Source organism: Stegostoma tigrinum, chromosome X, assembly GCF_030684315.1.
Source record: "Stegostoma tigrinum isolate sSteTig4 chromosome X, sSteTig4.hap1, whole genome shotgun sequence".
Lineage (NCBI taxonomy): Eukaryota > Metazoa > Chordata > Chondrichthyes > Orectolobiformes > Stegostomatidae > Stegostoma > Stegostoma tigrinum.
In genome coordinates this window covers 1,330,941-1,348,210 of record NC_081404.1, presented here as the reverse complement: position 1 = coordinate 1,348,210, position 17,270 = coordinate 1,330,941, and the positions used below count along the sequence as shown (strand labels likewise).

At 41.6% G+C, this 17,270-nt stretch overlaps 1 protein-coding gene across 7 annotated transcripts in view; it reads right to left on the bottom strand.

Moving 5' to 3' along the window:
- Nucleotides 1-17,270, bottom strand: part of LOC125448180 (SWI/SNF complex subunit SMARCC2) — a 171,329-nt gene that overhangs the window by 135,474 nt on the left and 18,585 nt on the right. For all 7 annotated transcript variants that reach the window (XM_059643444.1, XM_048523272.2, XM_048523275.2 and 4 more), the window contains exons 2-6: nt 15,487-15,606; nt 11,281-11,366; nt 10,826-10,907; nt 10,622-10,714; nt 4,160-4,229 (exon numbers count right to left, since the gene is read on the bottom strand). In XM_059643444.1, the coding sequence (XP_059499427.1) occupies nt 4,160-4,229; nt 10,622-10,714; nt 10,826-10,907; nt 11,281-11,366; nt 15,487-15,606 (451 nt within the window). The remainder of the gene's footprint in view (nt 1-4,159; nt 4,230-10,621; nt 10,715-10,825; nt 10,908-11,280; nt 11,367-15,486; nt 15,607-17,270) is intronic.

Below are 17,270 nucleotides of genomic sequence, written 5' to 3'. Positions count from 1 at the left end.
TCCTTCCATTTACTAAGTCCTTTAGTAAGGAACATTATGATATACAGTTCCCACTAACTTTATGAGCAGCACAAAGAACCAATTTGAAATATATAAATGGTATGACCATATATTTTCCATCATGATTCAATGCCATGCTGTAACTTGTGTAAATCTGTCACAACATATGAACACAGGAATTAGGAGCGGAAGGAGGCAATTCAGCCCTTTGAGCTCGCCCCGCCATTTAACATAATGGAGGCTGGTCGTATCCTCGTCTCAACTCTATCTTCCTGCTTGCTCCCAAAACCCTTTATCTCACTTTTCATTATATCTACTTGTTTCTTGAATCTGTCAATTGATTCTGCCTCCACCACACTCCCGGGCAGTGAGTTGAATAGATTCACAACCCTTTGAGAGAAGTAGTTTCTCCTCATCTCAGTTTTGACTCTGTATCTCAGACCTCTTGTTTGAGACTGTCCCACAAGGGGGAAAGCTGTTCAATGTCCACCTTATCAATCCCTTTTAGCATTTTATACACCTCAATCAGCTCCCCCTTATTCTTCTGAATTCCGGCGAGTACAAGGCCAAGCTATTCAATGACAGTCTTTTCATTCCGGGAATCACATCCTGTTGAACCTCCTCTGAACTGCTTCCAGGGCCACCACATCCTTCCTCAAGTAAGGAGATGAAAACTAGACATGATATTCCAGATGTGGTCTCACCAACGCCTTATATAATTGTAACAACACTTCTTTACTTCGATAATCCAGTCCTTTTGCAATAAGCGCCAGGATTCCACTTGCCTTTCTTATTATATGCTGTACCTGTATACCTACTTTCTATAATAAGCAGATTTCTTTCAATTCAATTTATTAGCTGATAGCTTGATATATAAAATTATTAAAATTCTATTCCATCGGATGACCTAAACCCACCTGCCAGTTTCTCAAAAGATAACAAAGGTGCAGAGCTGGATGAACACAGTAGGCCAAGCAGCATCAGACAAGCAGAAAGGCTGATGTTTCGGGCCTAGACCGAAATGTCAGCCTTCCTGCCCGGCCTGCTGTGTTCATCCAGCTCTGCACCTTGTTAGAACATAGAACAGTACAGCACAGAACAGGCCCTTCAGCCCACGATGTTGTGCCAACATCTGCAGTTCCTGCCATCTCTGCCATTTTCTCAACTTGGCTTGTTGCCAGTGGAACCAAACTAAGGCTTATAACAGAGCAACATTGACAAATGATATAGTTCACATGGTCAAACTGCATTTTGCCTTAGTTACTTTCCTCAGAGCTAACACTTTTTGAAGATACCAATTTGAGGATGTATAATCTTCCTCAACTTGCACCAAACAGTATGAATCTCAACTGTTAGCTTGTGTCCTCATTCAGTTGGTAAATGACTTGTAATATCTTTATTCAGGTAATTTTTCACACATAAGCTGCAAAGTGCTTAGGGAATAAATTTGATAACCTCAAAAACATATTTGGGAATTGCAAATCACAATCAACCCACATCTACTGATTCAAATGCAGACAGTAACTTTGGGACTATTGAGGCAGACTTATAAAGATTGTTGCATGCAGCCAGCAAACACGCCGATCATTGGATACACAAACCAATACAGGACCCAGAATCACAACCTCATAACAACAGTTAAAGCTAGCCTGCGTCATTGCTATGAGCAGCAAGGTGATTCATCTTGGTGGCATTGAAAAGTGCATATATTTCTCTTTGAACAGTGTTTGGAAATAGGGGGAAAAGAGGCTGTTTGATTGAGTGGGGCAGTTGGAGGTGGGAGAGGATATAAAATCTTTACAACATATCAATCAAAAATAGGTAACACTAGATACTGCAGCAGGCTGATAGGATGGAGAAGACTAATACAGTGGATTGATCAATTCAAGGAAACACGGTGAGGGATTTAGGGAAGAGTACAGCAAAGTTAGGGTAGTACAATAGGCAAAAGGAGGATCTGAGGATCTGGTTGGTTTTTTATAGTTGGGGTATTATCCTACCTATCTAGTGAAAAGGAATAATTTTCTGAATGCTGGAAGCATCAATTTTGTTATTTTGTTTAGAAGTAATATGAGCCAATTGTATAACTGTAACATACATTTTAAACACGATATTGATGCCGTTCGGATGTTACATCAAAAATTTTTAACTATTAGTTTTATATTTTTGTCTTAATAGATTTAAGGACAGGTTACCTCCATTTAAAGTCATCAATAAAACAAGGATAATAGTTGTTTTAACAATGAGAGTTTCAGCTTAACATTCAAATAAAAGCAAAATACTGTAGATGCTGGAAATCTGAAACAAATACAGAGAATGCTGAAGAAAGTCAGTGGGTCTGGCAGCATCTGTGGAGAAAGAGAGTGTTAATGTTTTATGTTCAGTATGACTCTGCTTCAGAACTAGTTCTAAAGAAGAGTCATACTTGACTCGAAATATTACTGCTGACTTTCTTCAGCATTGTGTGCTTGTTTCAGTTCAACACTGTTCCCTACAGATTCCCGTGTGGGGTAATAAGAACTGTCGGTGCTGGGAGTCTGAGCTAACACAACGTGGAGCTGGAGGAACGCAGCAGACCGGGCAGCATCAGAACAGCAGGAAAGCTGACGTTTCGGGTTGGGACCCATTTCTGAAGAAGGGTCCCAACCTGAAACATCAACTTTCCTGCTCCTCTGATGCTGCCCGGTCTGCTGCGTTCCTCCAGCTCCCACTGTGTTATCTTAGATTCCTATGCGGCCTGCCTGCTCGCGAGAACTTTTGCCATACTTCTTCTCCACCTGAATTTCTGTTCCTGGCCTCGGTCCCTCTTCACCCCACTCTCATTCTCTATGCTTCTGGTGTTGGCTTTTTCTGCTGCCAGCAGTTCCAAATTTATGATGAAATCTTGGACTCCACCTTGTGGTAAATATGTCTGTGCAAGTTGCTCTGCCCGCACTGATCAGCTTCTGCCATTAGATGGAGCCTGGTTAATTAAAATTACAAGAAAATTTCCTCAATTTTTATTTGTATTAACTAGGAATATACTGCATTTTGTCTTTATTTTGGAGGTTGACTTTATTTTAAAGGGTATTTTGTTTATGAATATAGATACTTTGGGATGCACACTCTTTTGACTTAATGTTTTAAAGGTGCTTCCTGCTGAGAAACGTCCTGAAGTAGCTAACTGCACAAAGTTTATTTTATATTTAATAATTGATTTTATTTTCAAAGTTATTTCAGATAGGAATACACAGTACTGCATGTGTATAGTACATTATTTGAATCTGTACATTGATTTTTTTCAAGCCAAAAAAAATGGCTGCAGGAATGTAGTTCTGTCCTTAACATGGATTCCTATGGAAATCACTTTTCACGAAGTCACAACTGCAATGTGAAGTGAGGATTTGCTGTATTAAATGCTATTTTGTGGTGCCATCAACCTCCTGCTGATGTTGGACTTTTAACCATGTGTAACTCAGTCCAAGATTGTCCAGCTTTCAGAATACAGACTGAACGTCAATGTTTGGTCTGATCACAGCATTGCAATGACTGGTTCAACTTGGATCCTTTTCCAAACTAATACTGGAATGACTGGAGTAGTGAAGTGAACTAGTCAGCCCATATTGTTTTTATTATGAATGGTGACAAAAGGAGAGAGCTGATAATCAAGCTCCATTACTCCACCAGTCGCACCATAAGTATAACTGAGTTGTAACGTCTTCTGGAAACATATCTAGTTACCAGACTCCACATACTGCCTCCAGGACTGGAACATAACTCAAAACATTTCATGAACGTCTGTCTGAAAAAGCAGAAGAACAACAGGCTCTAGCATAAACAGAGCAACAATCAGAGCCTAAGTCATATAACTTTCACAAACCTAAGGCTCAGCAACTTTAATCATTATGCTTGTTGCCAGTGGAAAACATTTTCCCTGGATAATTTTACATATTTGAGTAGTGAAAGATTCGTGATTCTGGAAATAATTTCAAGAACATTGGAAATTCCAAAATCAGCTGGGCCCAGGACAAAACAAAATTCCAAACTAACACCTACTACAAACAACAAATCTGCTCAAGTTGGAAAATAAAAGTTAAAAAGTGACCAAAGTGAACTCACTTGACTAAGCAACTAAGGCTGTTAATATTGGATTGAGAAAATGGAAAACCACAAAGCTCACCTTCTTCAGTGCTGCTGGGAATAGGGTAAACAACATGTGAAGCATTTGACTTGTCCTCAGTAACAGTACCCTGTTGGAAAGCATTTTAACAATTAAGGCACAGAAAGACAGGCACTCACAATTAACTCATGGCTTAATAAAAAGAATACTTGAGAAAAGAAAGGGCTAAATGGCTCTCCAGTGAAATAAGGCCAGGCATATCTAAACAAGAACACAGAAAACTGCTAATACAACAAGTAGCACGAGGGAATGTCAGATTAAAAGTTTACAGGATTCTGGCCTGTGTATATTATCATCCAGGAGACAAGCTGACCTAAAGTATGGCTCATGATCACAAGAATGAAAGAACAATTGGATGGGCTCACTCTGGAGAACTAATAGCAGTACACAACTGAGTCTTTTTAGTGCAGCCTTGGGATCTGATACTATGACTGCTACTAGCAATATGGAACATTTCCATCCACTAGATTACTTACAGGTAACAAAAATAAAAAAACTTCACCAATATCTCTGTTCCATTAGCACTGGCAGATCAATGGTTGTTGCAGGTTCCAGGATTTAGATGTTTCAGTAAGAACAGAGAAGATGGTAAAAGGGACAGAGGTGTGGCATTGTTGGTCAAGGACAGTATTACAGTTGCAGAAAGGATGTTTGGGGACTCGTCAACTGAGGTAGTACGGGCGGAGGTTAGAAACAGGAAAGGAGAGGTCACCCTGTTGGGAGTTTTCTATAGGCCTCCGAATAGTTCCAGAGATGTAGAGGAAAGGATAGCAAAGATGATTCTCGATAGGAGTGAGAGACAGGGTAGTTGTCATGGGGGACTTCAACTTTCCAAATATTGACTGGAAACACTATAGTTCGAGTACTATAGATGGGTCTGTTTTTGTCCAGAGTGTGCAGGAGGGCTTCCTGACACAGTATGTAGATAGGCCAACAAGGGGCGAAGCCACATTAGATTTGGTACTGGCAAATGAGCCCGGCCAGGTGTTAGATTTGGAAGTAGGTGAGTACTTTGGTGATAGCGATCACAATTCTGTTATGTTTACTTTAGTGGTGGAAAGAGATAGGTGTATACCACTGGGCAAGAGTTATAGCTGGGGGAAAGGCAATTACGATGAGACTAGGCAAGGTTTAGGGAGCATAGAATGGGGAAGGAAGCTGCAGGGGATGGGCACATTAGAAATGTGGAGCTTATTCAAGGAAAAGCTCCTGTGTGTCCTAGATAAATATGTACCTGTCAGGCAGGGAGGAAGCTGTAGAGTGCGGGAGCCGTGGTTTACGAAGGAGGTGGAATCTCTGGTCAAGAGGAAGAAGGCGGCTTATGTTAGGATGAGATGTGAAGGCTCAGTTAGGGCACTTGAGGGCTACAAGCTTGCCAGGAAAGACCTAAAGAGAGCTCAGAAGAGCCAGGAGGAGACATGAGAAGTTGTTGGCGGATAGGATCAGGGTAAACCCGAAGGCTTTCTATAGGTACTTAAGGAATAAAAGAATAACGAAAGTAAGATTAGGCCCTTTGAAACCTTTGAAGAGCAGGTGTGCATGCTGGAATGGATAGAGATAGAGGAAGCTGATGTGCTGAAAATTTTGTCAAACATTAAGATTGACAAGTCGCCAGGCCCGGACCAGATTTGTCCTCGGCTGCTTTGGGAAGCGAGAAATGCAATTGCTTCGCCACTTGCGAAGATCTTTGCATCCTCGCTCTCCACTGGAGTCGTACCTGAGGACTGGAGAGAGGCAAATGTAATTCCTCTCTTCAAGAAAGGAAATAGGGAAATCCCCGGCAATTATAGACCAGTAAGTCTCACGTCTGTCGTCTGCAAGGTGTTAGAGAGGATTCTGAGGGATAAGATTTATGACCATCTGGAAGAGCATGGCTTGATCAAATACAGTCAACACGGCTTTGTGAGGGGTAGGTCATGCCTTACAAACCTTATCGAGTTTTTTGAGGATGTGGCTAGAAAAGTTGATGAGGGTCGAGCTGTGGATGTGGTGTATATGCACTTCAGTAAGGCATTTGATAAGGTTCCCCATGGTAGGCTCATTCAGAAGGTCAGGAGGAATGGGATACAGGGGAACTTAGCTGCTTGGATACAGAATTGGCTGGCCAACAGAAGACAGCGAGTGGTAGTAGAAGGAAAATATTCTGCCTGGAAGTCAGTGGTGAGTGGGGTTCCACAGGGCTCTGTCCTTGGGCCTCTACTGTTTGTAATTTTTATTAATGACTTGGATGAGGGGATTGAAGGATGGGTCAGCAAGTTTGCAGATGACACAAAGGTCGGAGGTGTCGTTGACAGTGTAGAGGGCTGTTGTAGGCTGCAGCGGGACATTGACAGGATGCAGAGATGGGCTGAGAGGTGGCAGATGGAGTTCAACCTGGATAAATGCGATGTGATGCATTTTGGAAGGTCGAATTTGAAAGCTGAGTACAGGATTAAGGATAGGATTCTTGGCAGCGTGGAGGAACAGAGGGATCTTGGTGTGCAGATACATAGATCCCTTAAAATGGCCACCCAAGTGGACAGGGTTGTTAAGAAAGCATATGGTGTTTTGGCTTTCATTAACAGGGGGATTGAGTTTAAGAGTCGTGAGATCTTGTTGCAGCTCTATAAAACTTTGGTTAGACCGCACTTGGAATACTGCGTCCAGTTCTGGGCGCCCTATTATAGGAAAGATGTGGATGCTTTGGAGAGGGTTCAGAGGAGGTTTACCAGGATGCTGCCTGGACTGGAGGGCTTATCTTATGAAGAGAGGTTGACTGAGCTCGGTCTCTTTTCATTGGAGAAAAGGAGGAGGAGAGGGGACCTAATTGAGGTATACGAGATAATGAGAGGCATAGATAGAGTTGATAGCCAGAGACTATTTCCCAGGGCAGAAATGGCTAGCACGAGGGGTCATAGTTTTAAGCTGGTTGGTGGAAAGTATAGAGGGGATGTCAGAGGCAGGTTCTTTACGCAGAGAGTTGTGAGAGCATGGAATGCGTTGCCAGCAGCAGTTGTGGAAGCAAGGTCATTGGGGTCATTTAAGAGACTGCTGGACATGTATATGGTCACAGAAATTTGAGGGTGCATACATGAGGATCAATGGTCGGCACAACATTATGGGCTGAAGGGCCTGTTCTGTGCTGTACTGTTCTATGTTCTAGGCCGAATCAAGGATAGTAGTGGGAAGTTGTGTGTGGAGTCAGATGAGATAGGGGATGCGATAAATGAATATTTTTCAACAGTGTTCACTCCAGAAAACAACAATGTTGTCGAGGAGAATACTGAGATACAGGCTACTAGACTAGGTGGGATTGAGGTTCACATGGAGAAGGTATTAGAAATCCTTCAGAAGGTGAAGATAGATAAGTCCCCTGGGCCAGATGGGATTTATCCTCGGATCCTCTGGGAAACCAGGGAGGAGATTGCCGAGCCTTTGGCATTGATCTTTAACTCGTCATTGTCTACAGGAATAGTGCCAGATGACTGGAGGATAGCAAAGTCGTTCCCCTGTTCAAGAGGGGGAGTAGAGACAGCCCTGGTAATTATAGACCAGTGAGCCTTACCTCAGTTGTTGGTAAAGTGTTGGAAAAGGTTATAAGGGGTAGGATTTATAATCATCTAGAAAAGAATAAATTGATTCGGGATAGTCAGCATGGTTTTGTGAAGGGAAGGTCTTGCCTTACAAGCCTTATTGAGTTCTTTGAGAAGGTGACCAAACAGGTAGATGAGAGTAAACCGGTTGATGTGGTGTATATGGATTTCAGCAAGGCATTCAATAAGGTTCCCCACAATAGGCTATTGTACAAAATGCGGAGGAATGGAATTGTGGGAGATATAGCAGTTTGGATCGGAAATTGGCTTGCTGAAAGAAGACAGAGGGTGGTAATTGATGGGAAATGTTCATCCTGGAGACCAGTTACTAGTGGTGTACCGCAAGGGTCGGTGTTGGGTCCACTGCTGTTTGTCATTTTTATAAATGACCTGGATGAGGGCGTAGGAGGAGGGGTTAGTAAATTTGCAGACGACACTAAGGTCGGTGGAGTTGTGGATAGTGACGAAGGATGCTGTAGGTTGCAGAGAGACATACATAAGCTGCAGAGCTAGGCTGAGAGGTGGCAAATGGAGTTTAATGCAGACAAGTGTGAGGTGATGCACTTTGGTAGGAGTAACTGGAAGGCAAAGTACAGGGCTAATGGTAAGATTCTTAGCAGTGTAGCTGAGCAGAGATATCTCGGTGTCCATGTACACAGATCCTTAAAAGTTGCCACCCACGTTGACAGGGCTGTTAAGAAGGCATACAGTGTTTTAGCTTTTATTAATAGAAGGATCGAGTTCCGGAACCAAGAGGTTATGGTGAAGCTGTACAAAACTCTGGTGCGGCCGCACTTGGAATATTGTATACAGTTCTGGTCACCGCATTATAAGAAGGATGTGGAAGCTTTGGAAAGGGTGCAGAGGAAATTTACTAGGATGTTGCCTGGTATGGAGGGAAGGTCTTACGAGGAAAAGCTGAGGGACTTGAGGCTGTTTTCGTTAGACAGAAGAAGGTTGAGAGGTGACTTAATTGAGACATATAAAATAATCAGAGGGTTAGATAGGGTGGAAAGGGAGAGCCTTTTTCCTAGGATGGTGATGGCGAGCACGAGGGGGCATAGCTTTAAATTGAGGGGTGAAAGATATAGGACAGATGTCAGAGGTAGTTTCTTTACTCAGAGAGTAGTAAGGGAATGGAACGCTTTGCCTGCAATGGTATTAGATTCGCCAACTTTAGGTACATGTAAGTCGTCATTGGACAAGCATATGGATGTACATGGAATAGTGTAGGTTAGATGGGCTTGAGATTGGTATGACAGGTCAGCACAACATTGACGGCCGAAGGGCCTGTACTGTGCTCTTATGTTCTATGTTCTAAGATCTTGGAATGCCATAATGGTGGTTGAAAGTAGACCCACCATCATTACAACCTGCACTCTGGTGTGTCTATGGGATGGCAATGGCTGGTCATGGAAAGCTTTTCTGGACTGAGTTAATCAAGCATCTGTCACCATACTGGGAATACACTTCCACCCCACAGAGTAACAGTGAATAAGAGAATAATCAATTTGAGGTTGGTTGGCTCGCTGAGCTGGTTTGTTGTTCCGCAGATGTTTCGTTACCGTGCTTGGTAACATCCTCAGTGCAGCTTCTGATGAAGCATCGGTGTGTTTTCCCACCTGGTTTTTAAACTTTGGGGTTTGTTGCCAAGAGGAGGAGGAATACCTCTTCCAAGTATTCAAGGATAATGGATATCCAAAGAAATGGGTCAGGAGATGCCTATGGGAACTGCATCAGAAAGATTCTACACACCCCGACACACGCATCACACTACTCTTCATCAGGAACACGTCAGAACTCACAAGACTTCTAAGACCGCGGGGAATCAGAGTGGCACACAAGCGCACATCAACCCTACGACAAGTGCTCACCCAAACTAAAGACCTACTGCCCGTTGTGGACAGGACCAATGTCACCTACAAGATCCCCTGCAAGGACCGCGAGAAACACTACATTGGACAAACAGGGAGGAAACTAATAACAAGAGTACATGAACATCAACTGGCTACAAAAAGACACGACCAATACTCACTCATTTCAATCCACATGGACAAGGAGCACCATGACTTCGACTGGGACAGGCTAGGCAGAGACAAGCACGAGAATTCCTGGAAGCATGCCACTCCACGAAGCATGCTATTAATAAACACATTGAACTCGACCCCATATACATTTGACTACGGAGGAAACCTAGAAGTGAGGCAATCCATCTCAACGGACTCCAGAGTTTAAAAACCAGGCAGGAGAACACACAGACACTTCATCAGAGGCTGCACTGAGGATGTTACCAAGCACGGTAACGAAACATCTGTGGAACAACAAACCAGCTCGGCGAGCCAACCAACTTCAACAACCACAACCCGAGCTACAGATCACTCCAAAACCTTGGAGAATAATCAAAGGTGAGATCTGCAGGTAACCTTGCTCTGTAGGCGACCTAGAAATTTTCAGTAGCAGTAGAGTAGTAATAATGGGGGACATAAATTAAACTAAAATAGGCTGAGATAAGGCAAAATTATATGTTCAAATGGGCAAGAGGACTTAGAAGCTTCTGTGCCAATTATTTGACCAGGATATAGCATTCCCAACAAGGAAGGATGTAGCATGAGATAGGACTGCAGTATATAGCAGGAAGAAAAGTAAGCTAAAAGTCTCAAAACCTAATGGGGTCACATTGTAAATGGGTGAAGAGGAATTCAAAGTGATTCCAGGAAATACATACTTTCTAGTACTAAGATTGCACATGCTTATTTGAGATGAGTGAAAGGTGTCATATTCTGAAATAGCTGGGAAAACAAGAGTTTATCTTCAAATATCAAACTGGAGACTTGGTCTGCAATATTTCAACCAGGCTAATTCCAACTCAACCATCACCAAACAAACATACCTGATGTCTCTTAATGATGTCTTTCAGTTTACTCAATAACTTGGGTTCAATATCTGAATTTATATAGATATTGGGTCGAGACAAACAGTTGTTCTGCAAAATAACACAAGAATGCTTCAAAATGGTTTTAAAGAAAAAAGGTTAGACACATACAATTCACTTCAGGCAGAAGATAAATCTTACTTTGTGTAATATTCAACTTACCTGAACCAGTGTCTTTTCGATAGTCATAAACATTTCCACATTGCGGTCCATGCGGGAAGGGTTCTGGAAATCAAAGCGTCGCCTAAGAAACAAATTAGAAAGTTTAATTAAGTTAAACTATCAGATGGATGCTAGGAGTATGTTTGGAGAATACATCAGTCAGGCATCACCAGATTACTCCATATAGTACATCTCCCCATCAATAATCCCCGAGACAGTTCAGAAAAACTTGCAGGGAATGAGAGCTGCTTGTATTAATCCAATGAGATAGTTGGGATAATGTTCTGTAGACAACCCACATGCAATGTAGGGACATTTCAACAATGCCATGACCCCACTTTTCTATATGCCTGATAGAACCGTTATAGTAGCACAGCTTGCCAGTAAGGTCTGAAGAAAAAACCTTGCTGTAAAATGTATTTGAAGAGTGACACAATCAAAGAAAACCAACTCACCATCCTTGGTCACTCTTAAATTTGTAAGCAGCAGCTAGAATATGACACAAAGCTCCGCCAGCCTTAAAGTCTAAGAAACACTTCATCTGGAAAAGAGAGGCAGCATCTTAGTACTAGCACCAAATGACAGTCAAATCCAGCTGAAGGTGTTGGTATTTCTGTCTCCAAAACCTCCCTTAAAAATAATTAATCTTGTACAAGTATCCAGAAATATCTTTGTTATGTTTGCAGGAAGCCTGTACTGATATAGAAAGGAAGTGTTCTTGCACAAATGCTGGTACAATGTGGTTCAAGTGGAAACTTTCAGGTGGTCTTGGGGTTGTGCTGGAGGAATACAGTTCTGTCTACATTTAAAAGTTGTTTTAACTCTGCCCTTGCACAATTTGGCTAATGTTTTGTTTTCCCTCCTTCAAGGAGTGAGATTCTTGACTGGGACAGGTAGCTTTAAGAATCAGCAGTATTTAAACTGCAGAAATGTATCTTTTAACCTGAACAAAATGCTTGCACTAAGTACAGTCAACATCTCCTATGAATCCGCAGGAAGGCCAGAACATTTGCTTCTGGAAATATTTCATTTACCTCTCAAAAAAAAAAATCATTAAAAAGTATTAAAACAGAAAATTCAGTTGGATTGGAGTGAGCAGACAAGCTGTTTCTTGGAAGTGAATATATAATTTACTTTTCTTCTTTCAGGGATTCCTTTCATTCTTTTCAGCTGTCTCCCTCCAGTGGAAACTCAATTATCTGTCCACATTATAGGAGGGATGTGATTGCACTAGAGAGGATTCATCAGGATGTTGCCGGGGCTACAGGATCAGTGATATGAGGGAAGATTGGATACGATACGCTGGGGTTGTTTTCCTTTAAGCATTGATTGTTGAGAGGGGACGTAAGAAAGGCATATAAGACTATACGGTGCTTAGATTTTTCGATTGGTCGAGGGGTCAATAACGAGGGGGCATGAATTTAAACTTTAGAGATGGAAGGCTTAGATTTAAGGAGAAACATTTTCACCCATACGGTTGTGGGGGTTTGGAACTCGCTATCTGAAAGGGTGGTTGAGTCAGAAACTCTCAAAACATTTAAGCAGTATTTAATCACTTACATCATCATAGCCTCTGGAGCTGTGGGCCAAAAGCTGAAAATATGGGCTTCGTGTAGTCAGATCTTTGTTGACCAGTGAAAACATGATGGGCCGAATAATATCCTTCTGTGTTGGAAAGGTCAATGATTCTACTGGTTGGTAATGGATATCAGAAGATAGTGGAGTGTCTCTGAATCGCCTATCAACAGATGCCTCCAGGGCAGCTGGTTCTTGAACTGGCCCAGAGATAGAGATACTACCATTGTTCCACAAGATCCTGTTCAACAGGTGTTTTAAATGAATTAGAATCAGAGATAGAATCCCTACAGTGTGGAAACAGACCCTTCGGCCCAACAAGTCTTGACCGACCCTTGGAGCATCCCACCCTGACCTATCCCCTAAAACCCATCTAAACTACACATCCCTGAACACTACGGACAATTTGGCATGGTCAATCTACCTAACCTGCGCATCTTTGGATCGTGGGAGGAAAGCAGAGTACCTGGAGGAAACCCATGCAGACACGGGGGGAATGTGCAAACTCCACACAGACAGTCGCCCGAAGGTGGAATTGAACCTGGGTCCCTGGTGCTGTGAGGCAGCAGTGCTAACCACGGAGCCACCGTGTTAATATGTTCAACTAAATCCATTATTGTCCTCGAACAGATTCTGCAAACAGTAACTTCCAATTCTCTTTATATCTCCTGACGAGGATTGCAGCATCGGAGGTTGAAAATGTGCCGGTTCTTCAGATGGAGCTGTCTACTCTTCTTACCCTCGCCAATCCTGCATTATCCCAGCCACCAAATCCCATTCTCCTTAACTACACATTCGCTTTAATATCGCACTCCCCTTATATTCTTGAATATCTCAACCAGTCTAATCCCATTCTCCTTCTCATACATCCCATCTTTAACATCCCAGGCTGTCTAATCTGCTCTATCATTTACTCGTCATACTGTCTATGATCCCACCTAGCATAATCCCACTATCCCCTCATTCCCTGCATCTCTTAATATTGCCCTGACAGTACTCCCAGACTGCCCCCTTCTCTTCTCACACCCTTTCATACCCCATCCAGTCTAATCTTACTCTCCTCCTCACTCCCTGCACCCTTTCATATCCCACCCAGTCTAATCCTACTCTGCTCTTTCCTCTCTGCAGCCTTCATTATCCCACCCTCCTACTCACTTGTCACATACTACAGTATCTCACAAACCTACTTTCATGCTCACACCAGAAATAGCAGTGGAAGCAGAATCTATGTTAAATTATTAAACTGGAGTGGAGAAATATTTCAAAATAAAAAATTTGATGAAGACAGTGGAAAGTACTGATGTTCATTGAGTGGTTCTTTCCTTCATCAAACTTGCTCTAGTAAAATAACGGGCAAATTGTATTACATTGAGATTTAAAATAACAGAATTTCTGCTCTAGGTACGAGACTATCTTTGATCAATTCAACTTGAATGGAGACAACTACAAGCCCCGGTCAGATCATCACAGTATCATGGTTCTAAATTTGGTCCTGATGCTCTGTACACTTCTAGGGATTCTGGCCATAACAGAAACACAATGTAAATGAGCTGAGCTTGATTTTGAAACATCTAAGTATAATGCTTTCTTTCCTTGTCTGCTTGAACTTAAGCCAGTCATAATTTTGTAGACATCAATCAAATCTCCCTTCAATCTCTCTTGCTTTAAAAGAGAATAACTCTAGCCTTTCCAACCTAAGCTTGTAACTATAAAAGTCCCAATTCCTGGATCCACTCTGGTAAATCTTCTCTGCATCCTAAAGTGTAACTGGAACTAGATGCAATACTTGAAGTGTGACCTGTCCAAAGATTTACAGAAGTTCAACACCATTTCTGCATTTGTACTCAATGCCTCCTCCATTTATGCATCCCAACATACCACACGATTGGCTAATTTCTATGCCATGCCACCTGCAAAGATTGCTGCATAAGTATTTCCAGGTCTCTCTATCCCTGCATACTCTTTCAAATTGTGCAATTAAACAAATTGCCACTCCCAACCTCTTCTGTCAAAATGCATCACCTCAAACTTTTTTATACTAAACTCCACCTGCCACTTGGCTGTCCATTCTGCTCACCTATCAAATGTTTTGTTACTGGCAATTCATTTCATTCTCACTGTTTGCCATTCTTCCAGATTTTGTATTATTGGCAAACCTTGAAATTTTGCTTAGCATTTCAAAATTCAATTCATTTATATCTAGCAAAATAAAAGCAGTGACCCTAGCACTGATGCCTGCAGGATGCCACATCTATCATTCTGTAGTGAGCACAACTTGTTTTTCTGCCCTAAAGCCAATCTTTCATTCAAGTTGACAATGACACTTCTATGTCATAAGCCTCAATTTTGCCAACCAGCTGTTTATGTGGTACCTTGTTAAATACTAACTTAAAATCCATATCGACAACATAAACTGCATTCTCTTCATTAGCCTTCTCTGTTACATCAAAACATTCAATTAGATTTGGTGAACATCTGTCTTTTCCAAGTATGTGCTGGCTCTCCTTAATTCATTCAATCCTCTCAAAGTGCTTGTGGACTTTTTCTGATTATGGATTTCCCCCCCAATTGATAGAAAACAACCAGACGGCCTAGTGTTCTCACAAGTATAGATGATTACAGGGGTAGTCTAATTGAAGTATTAGCATGCATGTCACACACACATTTGACAGAGATGGGTTGTGGTACAGAATTTCATAACGTAGATAAAGAGAAACTCTCTTCTCTGGTGGAGTGCTTTCACAACAAGGTGACATATTATTAAAGTTAAGGTCAGGCCAATTGGGTGAATTCAGCAAGCATTTCTTCCAACAAAGGCAGAACAGAAATCTGAAACTCTCTCTCAAAAAACTGTTTGAGCCTGGTTCTCCACTGAAGCTTTCAAAACAAGAGACTGATAGATTTTTGATGGATAAGGAAATTAAAAGTTAAAGAATCAAGGTGGGTGGTAGAAATATGATATAGACCATTATCTAATTGATTGGCAAAACTCAAAGGCTGAAAAGACTGAATGACTTCCTCCTGTGCCTAATTAAACCAGCGCTAAGGGTCACACACACATTTGAGAGATAGGTTGTGGTACTTACTGGCAATTTGGTAAGAGGTGCATTGCTTACGTGTTTTCCAAACACCTCCTCCTGGAACTGTAACAGCTGGACAACCAGACTGGAAAGAGATTTGTTCGTTGGTGGCTCTGCTTGGATGTACTGTGAGAAAATAGAGCTCACCATCAGACATTTCAGAAACAGTCCACTTGATGTAATAGCAAAATATTGATTTAATAAATATTCACATTTTAGGGCTGCTTTTCTGAATCTCCTGCCCAATGCACAGCCTTGTCACTGGGAAAATATACATGGAAATTTTGTAATGGAGTGGACACCAGAGTGTGCAGTATCAGCATTGGTCTCAAATTATTCAAATACTGGAGATGGAGGGCAGAAAATCTATTTAGGCAGAATGATGGAACAATAAAAGAGGTATTATGCTGCAACCAAATAGGAAGGAGATAGAAGAGCAAACTTAAAGTAAATTACTAAAAGGTGCAAGATCTACATTGCAATGGGGGCTTTGATCATTTTGAGAGAGAGTCTGGATGAGTGACAGTCCAAATTATAAATGGGGGAGGGATTCCTGAAATACACTCAGGAGACTTTTCTTGCTCAACGTGTTTCCAGCCCAATGAGGATGGACGCATTGCTGGATCTGGATCTGCAGAAGAAGTTGAGTATGTTTCAGTGGGAGAGTGTTTAGGAAACAGTGATCACAATATCACTTTTGGAATAGTTACAAAAAAGAACAAGGAATAGTGAAGCAAAAAATTCTTCACTAAAGGCTGTTAATTTTGCCAAGTTGAAAAGGGATCTGGACCAGGTGGAATGGAATCAAATAGTGGTCAGTTAAAATAGGTTTCAACAATGGGAGGCTTTCAAAGAGGAGAGGGTTCAAGTGTAGACACATTCCCATGTGGCAAAAGGAAGGACATCTAACACTAAACCGCTTGGGTAGCTAAAGGTTTGGAAGTTAAATGAGACAGAGAAAGAAGGCTCAGGAAAATTATGAGTAACATTTATACCATACAAATGCTAAGGAATGACCATCTCCAATAAGAGAAAATCTAACCATCACCCCATAAATAGAAAGGGTGGAGGAAACTTTGGACTAAATGCTGGCAAATGGAACTAGATTAATTTAGGATATCTGGTCGGCATGGACGAGTTGGAATCAAGGATCTGTTTCCATGCTGTACAACTCCATGACTCTAGTGCTTTGTTCAGATTATGGAGATTTGCAGAATTTGTTAATTACATATTTATTTGTTTCATTGTGTGAAGGTGGTGGCTTTAACACAAGATTTAGTTGTTCTCCTATAAACAGACACAGCAAAGTTTGAGTTGTTGGGTTTGAAGGTGCATGTTTGTACTGCATAACTCTAAAAAAAATGCTTATAACATGGTGTAATGATTGGGTCCAGTTTTATCTGTCATCAATTGGCTCTCTCGAGTATAGCAAAACAGAATAACATTAATGTTTAGATTCACATAAATCATCAATACAAATTGTTTTATGTAATTGTACAAAATCATGAATATATTAAACTAGATATTTAATATATTAAATCCTGCATTCTGCTTCCACAGGTGCAAGCATCTTTCACGTCTGTTTTAAAGAAAACTAAACTTTTACCCAACCGAACTGGTTTGTACGTTAGAATAACTGAATGAGGAGGCCGTTTGACCGTTATGCATATGTTTGCTGTTTGAGTATACGCCCTTATATTCCCTCGAGGGATACACTCGGTCTCAGCTGCCTATACCTGCCACAATTATTCTAGTCATCCATATTTCCTGCACTTACCAGCCTTGCCCCT